Source organism: Phaethon lepturus, unplaced genomic scaffold (genome assembly GCF_000687285.1).
Source record: "Phaethon lepturus isolate BGI_N335 unplaced genomic scaffold, ASM68728v1 scaffold51717, whole genome shotgun sequence".
In the NCBI taxonomy this organism is placed as follows: domain Eukaryota; kingdom Metazoa; phylum Chordata; class Aves; order Phaethontiformes; family Phaethontidae; genus Phaethon; species Phaethon lepturus.
The window spans coordinates 1-9,321 of NW_010555069.1; the positions used below are offsets into that span (position 1 = coordinate 1).

The 9,321-nt window shown below is 40.0% G+C and overlaps 1 protein-coding gene across 1 annotated transcript; it reads left to right on the forward strand.

Annotated features, from left to right (window-relative positions):
• The first annotated feature begins 2,869 nt into the window (after positions 1–2,869).
• IFT27 (intraflagellar transport 27) lies at positions 2,870–6,748 on the forward strand. Its single transcript, XM_010292028.1, has 6 exons — positions 2,870–2,949; positions 4,013–4,072; positions 4,731–4,790; positions 5,735–5,852; positions 6,168–6,277; positions 6,489–6,748. The coding sequence occupies exons 1-6, from the start codon at positions 2,905–2,907 to the stop codon at positions 6,585–6,587; spliced, it is 492 nt and encodes a 163-aa protein (XP_010290330.1). The 5' UTR covers positions 2,870–2,904; the 3' UTR covers positions 6,588–6,748.
• The last annotated feature ends 2,573 nt before the right edge of the window (positions 6,749–9,321 follow it).

The window sequence follows — 9,321 nt, forward strand, 5'->3', positions numbered from 1 at the left end:
AAAAAAAGAAAGAAAGAAGGAAAGAAAGAAAAAAGAAGAGTATTTCTAGAGTGTGGAAAGGTGGGTTGAGGGTGGGGAAAGTGTGAAGGGAGCAGAGCAGACAGCCGAGTCCTGCCTCTTGTGGGAGGCTCCCTTTGTGCTGGAGGAAAAATTCATGTCGGCAATTGGGATGATTCTCAGAGTGTGATGGAAAGGTAGAGACTTAGCAAAGAGTAGAAGGATGAAGCATGTGCACTTCACAGAGGCATCTTTTTCCCCAAGCAACTTGGAGGTTAACCTGAAAAAAAGTGAGGTGAAGACACCAGTTTATTTAGTCAGGATGGGTTACGGCGGGGTTGAAAGTAAGAACAGCTGACTGTTAATACTGGGGGAAGAAAATTATTTTTTTGTCCCTGCTCCTACATTGAAGCTTCGTGCAGCCTCAGCTAGAAGTACAGATCCATAAAACCTTTATGTGCAGACAACTCTCAGGTTTAACTCTGCTCCAAACCTGTTTTCTTTCATCCAGAATAAAATGTTTGCCTTTTTTTTTTTTTTAACCTCAGAAGCAGCTAACCATCAACTCACACAAAGCCAGATGTGTTCTTTGGCAAATGCAAAAGTATTAATCTCCCTCATGCCTTTGCTGATAGTTTCTGTGGACAGCATGAGTATCGTGCTTGAAAGATTTGAAACTTACATATTGTTCCCAGTTTGGAAGTTTCCAGGTCCCAATATGTAGACTTTGTCCCATATGTAGTGATCCTAAGTGCTACAATAATATCCATGTGTTATTAAAAATAATAAATTAATGAAGCAGACCAGGCAAAATAACTTCTCTCTTGCAGAAGAGACCAATATAGTGAGAGAGACATAAGAAATGAGTAACCACAACAACCTAAAGGGAACAAGAAAATGCAATCACATAGGTAGGAGCAAAAACATCAGAGATGGAACAGGGAATTCTTGTGTACCTAAGGAAATGGCTATGAAGAATAGAGTGGCTCACAGTATTGGGAGCTGCACCAAGGTCAAAGAGAACAACAGGGGAAAAAGGCTTTTATTAGAAAAAGAGAGACTATTACTTGACAATAGAAAGCGATTCCTGTGTTATGTCAAGGGTAATTTACAGACACACAGTAAAATATATTGTTGTTTGAGCTTACTATGGAGACACTATGAAAAGGTTTTCATTGTAGAAAGACAGTTGGCAGTAGCAGGCATTTTCGAGACACACTACAGATTCTGGCAGAATAACAGAAATATGGATGGAATAAATACCGTGGGATGCCTGGCAGGTGAGACCAAACTATATGAAAAGAGCAAGGAAACGTATTTTGAGAGAGCGTAGTGATGTAATGAGCTAAGAGGATGGCAAAGAATAAGAAGAAGGAAAGAACAACTGGGGCTGTCAAATTGAAGAAAGGCAACACATTAGTTAAGAATTTCCACTGGATGATGCCTGCACAGTTTGGAGCAATGTATGCTTCTCTATCTCATTTTACAAAGACAGATCTAATTGTCTATTGAAATACATAATAGCTTCCACTCAGTGTTATCTTCAGCACAAGCTTGAACTGATCAGGGAACAAACAAGCTGACTTACCAGATTTTCCTGTCTAAATATTATGACCCCAACTCATCTTGAAGTAAGCAAGCATGCATGCTAAAAATGTTTAAACAAGAACTACATTTGGTTAATGTATCTAGGAGCAATTGTCACTATCCAAAACACTCTTCCTCCTCTATAATATTATGTGACCAGATAGTTTTCCCCATTTCCTTCAAAGCACCATCTAGGAAGCTGTAATAGTGACAAAATATACCCCCTCCTGGGTTTATTTATTAACAACATAACATAAAGGACTTGTGTTCTAGGCTTGACTGTCGTGAGTGTTTCTTTAAGTGTAAAACTAGAACCACTGAGGTGTTTAATTCCTGTTCCTATCCTTTAATCTATCTAGGCTAGTAAGACACTATGTGGAGAGAGGATAAGTTCTTTGGGAACATTAAGTTAAGTCTTTGTTTTGCAAGGATTATGATATTTTTCATGCAGCGATATGGGCATATGTGAATTCTGCAGTTCTTTGCCATTGCTTTGGATCTTACGGAGTTTTGTAACAGCAGGCTGAAGCAGGCAGCTGCCAGGTTTGCCTGAAGTGTTGTGCAAGCCGTACCAAAAAGCCTTGTCTCTAGAAGAGCGAAAACTAAAGCCCCTTGTTTTTTCTTCCATATAGGGATGAATCAGCAGGCTTTCTTCTCCAGCCAAGTGACATTTGCTTCTGTTATGCCCAGGATGCAGCTAATGAGCCACCAGCAGCATTGAGTCAGCAAGAGTTGCTCTCTTAGCAGGGTCAGCAAGGAGAGTTCATCGAGGAATGTTACCAGCTTAAGCAGCTTTGTTGTATATAAATGACATGTCTCTTCCCTAAACTCAGTATATAAAAAGGACTTGAATCTCGGGAAATGGGTAATCTTAAGGAGAGGAAATAGTCTCCTATGCAACCCAGTCTCCCTTAGCACATTGTATTTTTCTCTACATGATAACATATCTAGGAAATTTTAATTCCTACATAAAGACTATAGGGTAGATATGAATTTTAAACAAACAGCAGTTCCACCCTGATCTGGGGGCCCTTTACCGTCGTTCATAGAGCAGAAATCTGATGTCAGCCAGTATACATAATCCACCAGTATACATAATGGCAACATTAATTCCCTGATGTGGGTATTACGTTTTTAGATTGTGTTGTACTTCTTGTGACAGTTACCTTGCCTGTATTCAGAGTTATAGCATCCAAGCTCTTATGGTATGTGATAGTAACAGAACTGAGGGAAAATAAGATTCACTAAGATGAAACAAAAATATTTTATGTTTTTGGTTTTGCAGGAGATCCAGCTGTGGGGAAGAGTGCTTTAGCCCACATGTTCCGCAATGATGGGGCTCATTTTCAGAAGAACTACACTCTGGTAAGTACACAACAGGCTCAAACTGCTATCCAACATTTTTATAAGTTGTATGAGAAAACTAAGAAGGTCTAGAACAAAATAAATAATATGATTTTAAGTTGAGGCATTCAAGGTGGGGTCTTACAGGAGGTGGAGTCTTATACAATTTTCTTTCTCTTACACCCTAGATTCTGAAGAGAAATCATTTAATATTCTGTAAGTCTTTGCATTATGTGGGTGCTGGCTTTGAAAGTTAATGCAGAGTAATTTAGTTAATTTTATAGTTTTCAACAAGCTCTTGCGGTGGTAGAGAGCTTCCCCCTTTAGGGAGTGCTCTATGAAAAAGCATTGCTGAAGGAGAAAGCTTTTAATTCCAACTATTAAGTGTGCATGTGGACAGTGCGCTTATCACTATGCAAACATGAAGATGTGCTGCATAGCCCCAAGATAATTATAATCTACAGAAACTGTTCCCAGATGAAGAGGATACAGTTTGCAGTCTTTCAGTGTGAGAATCAATGGTGATGACTAATCAGAAGCAGGATAAAAATAAAAGTAAATATAAGTAAAATAAAAAAAGGAAAATATGAGTGTGGAGAAAAAAACCCTAAAATATGTTTATTCATTGAAATAAAGATGGAAACCAGAAGTTAAGGATAGAAATAGAACAAACGAACAAGCTACAAAGCAGAATGAGATAAAAGGTGGAAGAGGAACAAATAACTTCAGTCCCATATGTTAGCTGATCACATGGTTGCTGCAAAATGTTCTAAGGTGTGCTTTAGAGCAGCAATGTGATAGTGAACATAGCCCTGCAGATTTCAGCTAATACCCTTGGTTGTATATAAGCAAATCTCTGGATGTTGGTTCTTCTCTGTCTTTTTCCCCATCAGAGCAAATCTATGTGGCTCTGACATGTAGGTGGGAGTATGTTACCAGAGCTATAAGGAGCTCCCAGTAGTCTATGTTTGATGGGATTGTAATGATTCACAAGAATTGCCTCAATCCAATGCATAGTTGGTATGCAGTTGGACAGGCTCTTAAAAACTCTTCTGATCCTTGTTTTCCTGATTGTTCTTGACAGACAACAGGCATAGAACTGTTGGTGAAGGCTGTATCAGTTCCAGAGACAAGTGATAGTGTGGTGAGTTTTTCTGTGACATAAATTGGGTCAGAAAGAGACATCCAGAGCTGAAACCTCACTTCAGTCTCATTCTGGTGGAAGATCGCTCTACATGTTCATAAGGCCATTAAGTTGCATTAAGGAAACGAGGCTGATCATGTACAATTGCTGATACTCCAGGGTTAGTTTAATCTTAAAAATGTAAGTATTACATACTTGTATCCGACATGACATCTTAAACCAAAGCTGTTGCCAGCTTTGTTAGGGTTCTGTTTTGTCCTTTTAAGGCACTCAGGTTTAGTTCATGTTTCTTAGAACTACGGAAGCTGGAACTCGTCTGTTATTTTTGCTTAATGTCCTATACTCCTACTAGTGGAATGTGGACCATGTGTATAATTTTTTATAATAGTGCAGGTTACTGTCCCACTCCACATATTCTGTTTCCAGTAGGGATGGAAACTAGACTTGGAGCCTTGGAGGTAACTCCTTTATTGGTTCTATATAAAAAATAGCTATTTCTTTTCTCATACTATCTGAACTGGAGTATTCTCAGTGCAGGGAACTTGTTCCTTAGGAACACTAAACTGCTGTGCTGAACAAAATGCAGGAGTTACAAGTTCTAGTATTTACTTTCAAAACCTTTACCTGGCAAGAGCATTCTTTCTGCTTCCACTTTCAGGAATTCTTCATTTTTGACTCTGCAGGAAAAGATCTATTTTCTGAAATGTTGAAGAAACTGGTAAGTCTTATGTAACAGTCCTCTTCTTCCAAAGTGCTTTTGCTTTGAAGATCTGAACTCCCCAGTCTGGCAGAATGTAACAAACTTCATCTTTAGTGTAAATGGGAGCAATTACCTCACTTACCAATGCATCCTGTTCTACCTCTCTAAAACTTGTACTAGAAGAAACACTGTCCAGAGGAAGGCAGGCAGATGGTCATTCAATTTTCTTACAAAAGAAATAGGGCTGTTTAACTCAGAATCGCTGTGTACTGTTGATTAAAGTTATTTTTATTTGTTACAAAAACATCTATTTTGCTGCTACTCCAACAGTGGGTTTTTTTTGTGTTATAGTGATGTGTTTGATCCAACAGGACTCATTCTTGTCCTTGAGCATAATACTGCCCTTGATTTTTTCCTTCACGCATTTGTGTCCTTAGCTGTACAGTTCTCTATTGTGTTATCTCATTTTGAGACATAGGATCAATTAATTGATGTGAGGTTTCATAAGATGGCTAAGTCAACCTAACGCTTCATTGCTCTATGAGAGGCAATTCCACTTTTGCCCTTGCTTTAGGTCTGGTTTGCAAGGGACCCCTCTAGGAGCTGGCACAGCTTCTCAAACTGGAAGAAAACTGTTCTACTCTTTTCACTAGGATTAATTTTGCGCTGATTCATCATGAAGAATTAGCTTCCCCAGGGATCAGATGAGTATCAGAGCTGACACAAGTAAAGGAGAAAGACTGTGCAGACAGGAATGGGAAAGAGAGCAAGACCGCCTCTTCCAGTGCCAGCTATCCATTTAGTCAACTCAACTGAAATGTGAAACCTTAGCCAGGGCATAGGATTCCTGTATGTTAGGCTTTTTATTTTTGTCTTAGCATCTGTGTTTGCCGTGTTTACAGACGGGCTGTTGACCACATCAGTTTCATTAGAGGTGACGATGTTCCTTTCTTGCTGTGCAGTGGGAGCAACCCAACGTCCTGTGCCTTGTGTATGATGTCACTAATGAGCAATCTTTCAACAACTGTGCCAAGTGGTTGGAGAAAATCAGGGCTCAAGCAGTTGGAGTGCACATCCCAGGTAAGAAATGGGTGAGATTCTTGTTATCTGCTCCCCTCTTCTATGACAGCAGTTGTTCCTGTAGAGATGTCACATAGAGCACTTCTTTTAAGTCAGGGGCAGGCATGGCTTCCTCCAACTCATTTGCTTTTATCACAAAGCAGATAAGGCATAAATATGTTTCCTTTGTGGAACCTTTTCTAGGTAGTTGTAGACTGTTTTCCATGCCTCCAACTTTTTCATCTACTTCTACAAATGTTCCAGCATTTATTGCTAACAAGTCAGCATTTCTGGGTGGTTGTTTTTCCTTTGTTTCATGGTGTTTTTTTTCTGTAGGTGTCTTAGTGGGGAATAAAACAGACCTGGTTGGTCGTCGAGTTGTGGAGCAGAAACAAGCACAGGAGTGGGCTGAGAAACATGGCCTGGAATACTGTGAGATGTCAGTGGTGAGTATCTGCTCCTTTCACCATCTGTGGAAGTGGGTGTTTTTAAAGTTATCTCCTCTTTCAGGTAAAGAAAGATAATTGGGGGCTCTCTTCCTCTTCTTTGTGATCTAAATCACCCTCAGTTTTAATCTGTCTTATGTGAAGCAGTTAGAGCAGAAATAGTCAAATGCTTATTCCATCTGTCATTCACAACTTCCTTGTTTCTTTACAGAAAGAGATGAAAAATTTTGAGGCCCCTTTCCACATCCTGGCAAAGTCATTCCACCAACTGTACAAAGAGAAAGTAGAAACTTTTCACTCCTTAGCTTGAGGTCCGTGACTGGTATGACTTATTTATCCTCTAAGCTTCTTCTAGTGCCCAGAATTCTGCAGGATGGAATACAGAGAGAAGAAAAAAGATCAGCTATTTGCTTCTTCATGGTCATCTTCTGGTAATTCAAAATAAACTAGAAATAAGCAAGTAGAAAGACACTCTTCTGAAGTTGTTACCTCAGCATTCCTTTCATGTCCTCTAACTTGGGTCTCTGCTCACTGGAAGTCTGCTTGCTTGGAGGAGGCAGGGAGTAAAACGGGAGGGCAGAATGGAAACTGCCAGCTCTTTGCCTTGGTATTGTCTAGTCTCTTGTCTGAACAGACTTCCTGCTGCTACAAGCAAGGATTTAGAGGTTTGGAGAAGGAGGGAGGACGCTGACAGGATGTTTTTCAACTTAAGCAACCCAGCCTTGATGCATATGTTGCAGGGCTGGTCTGATGTGGCCCTGCCCTGCTGCTTGAAAAGCATTTTCAATAGGAGGCCTATGCCCTAAATTCAAGACATGGAGACCGAGAAGTGTGGGGACTGAGCTGGATTTAGGTGTGTTCCTAGGAGTACCCAGAGTCTGAGGCCTGTTTTAGCAGTTTGACCCTTATCAGTTGCAGGACTGATATGCTGATGACTAATATGTGTTTCTGACTTCTAGAATCTGTTTTTTTTCTTCAACGTGGCTCACTTTACACCGCCTGGTAGGAACTGTCTTGCATCTGTATCGCTGTCACTTGGTAATGCAGTGCCCTCTGCTGGTCTCAGGTCACAAGATTTCTCAAGAAGCTACCTCTTGAAGCGAGCAGGACTTCCTACAGACGTGTCCAAATTGGTTTATGTGCAAAATGGGGTCAGATAGCAAGAATACCTCTTTTATCCTAGGGATGAGGCCAAAATTTTAAACAAATTATCTTTTCTTCATCATGCATTTGTCATGTGTTTTTGTGTAATTTTTCTTTTTGTCAGCTGAACTTGGTAATACCATGTTCTCATTAGGTTCAGTTCTCAATCCCTTACTAGAATCAGAGTCCTTTTTGTTGTTAAACCTTCCCTGCTTGTCCTTTAATTTTGGATTAAAGACCACAATTCTGATGTCGCTAGTGGAAACAGGACTTGGGAAATGAAAGATAACCTGGCTAAGATACTCTGATTCAGCCATGTCTGGCTGGAAGTTTTGTATCAGAAAGGGTAAAAGCCTAGAGAGAATGGCTCGTTTGTGTGGAGTACTAATGTTGCATGTGTGAGAGTCTATTTGCTAATGCAGTATGTGAAAGCATGCACAGTAAGGTGCTGCCTCATAACTGAGCCTAACACTGAGGAATTCAAAACCATAACCTTTCTCTTCTCCCAGATTACATTGGCCTCTCTTGGGCAAGGGAAGCTGGATTTTGTAGCGGGTAAGCATTGAGTGCTTTTTCAGGCCGGCTTTTCAGGAATCTGTGTTTCAATACTTTTATATGTGCATTTTATAACCACGTTTATGCCCAATGCTAGGAAATGTACATTGGCTTAAACATAAGAAATATGGCTGCAGATGTTGTAGCTGAGTTTATGAAGCACTAAAAGAATCTGGAGAAGCAGCTGGGCTCATTTCACTGGCAACAGTGTGTTGATGCTGGGAATTAGCTAGGGAGCATGAATACCACCTAAAGACGTTAAGTAGGAACTCAGCCCACAAGAAAAGAAAATTAATAGGTTCTTCTGCTAGAAGGCACCTCAAAAAATGACAGAAACAGCTGGGAAAACTCTTGCTTCTTCCAAAGAAGGAAGGACTCCTCCATGGGCATAGAGTAACTAAAAGACTCACTCTTTTTTGGATTGGATTATCATTACTGGTATTTTTATCTTACACGGGTTGTCTTGTTAATTCTGGGGGATGTCTGTTGATTTACATGGGCTGAGTAGAATCTTGCCTGCAGATGCTAGTACCTCTTGACTATTAAGAATAAAAGTTATTTTGGATGCTGTGCTGATCTAGTTAAAGAAGGTTTGTTTTGATTTGGTAGCCCATTTCCTTCTGGTTCTATTGATGATGTGATTACAACACAAGACAGATATTTTTTCATATTGAAGATAGTATGCCAGGTGTATATGCCACCCGTGACGTGGTACATAGGGGGATGAACGCTTTGGGAGTGGGTGATAAAGTGAATCCTATGCAATCTTTAAGCAGAGAGTTCAATCTCTCTGTACCAGAAGGACCTCCCATAACTTCAAATAAACAGTCTAAGTGCACCGGTAAGATGAAGATTGGTGAACGCAGTTTTATTAAATGAATGCAAAAGCTGGAGGATCTCATTAAGGGAATGCTTGCAGTGGCGATTTGTGATTTATAGGGAAGCTGCTTTTGAGAAGTTAGTGAAGAAAAATGCATCCCATGCAGGGAAAGATACATTGCCTGAGAGAGGAAATGTATGATTTAATTAGCTAGCAGTAGGAATTCACCCACTGCCCCTTTCCCTCTTTCTATAGGCCATGACTGGAATTAGAAAATAGGTTGTGTATAAAGCATGTTGCCGAACTTGGTTTTTACAGGACTATTTCAAGCACTAATGTAGACACAATTTAATGTACTTCAAAATGGTATGTTTGACAATAGCCGTCTCAGGCCTTCTGAATGCATTTTAAAAGCATAATATATTGTCCTTCCTGGCTAATGTGGTATATAATACCAGCATGATGCAGGTGATGCTTGTTGCTATTTTTGCAGCTTACTTGTGACTTTGGCTGTAGAGGCTAGTAG

Excerpts from the sequence above, each read along its gene's own strand:
- IFT27 (XM_010292028.1), top strand. The coding sequence starts at position 2,905 with ATGTTCCGCAATGATGGGGCTCATTTTCAGAAGAACTACACTCTG. Across the intron at positions 4,791-5,734 it reads CTGAAATGTTGAAGAAACTG|TGGGAGCAACCCAACGTCCT; the intron begins GTAAGTCTTATG and ends CTTGCTGTGCAG. Across the intron at positions 6,278-6,488 it reads AATACTGTGAGATGTCAGTG|AAAGAGATGAAAAATTTTGA; the intron begins GTGAGTATCTGC and ends GTTTCTTTACAG.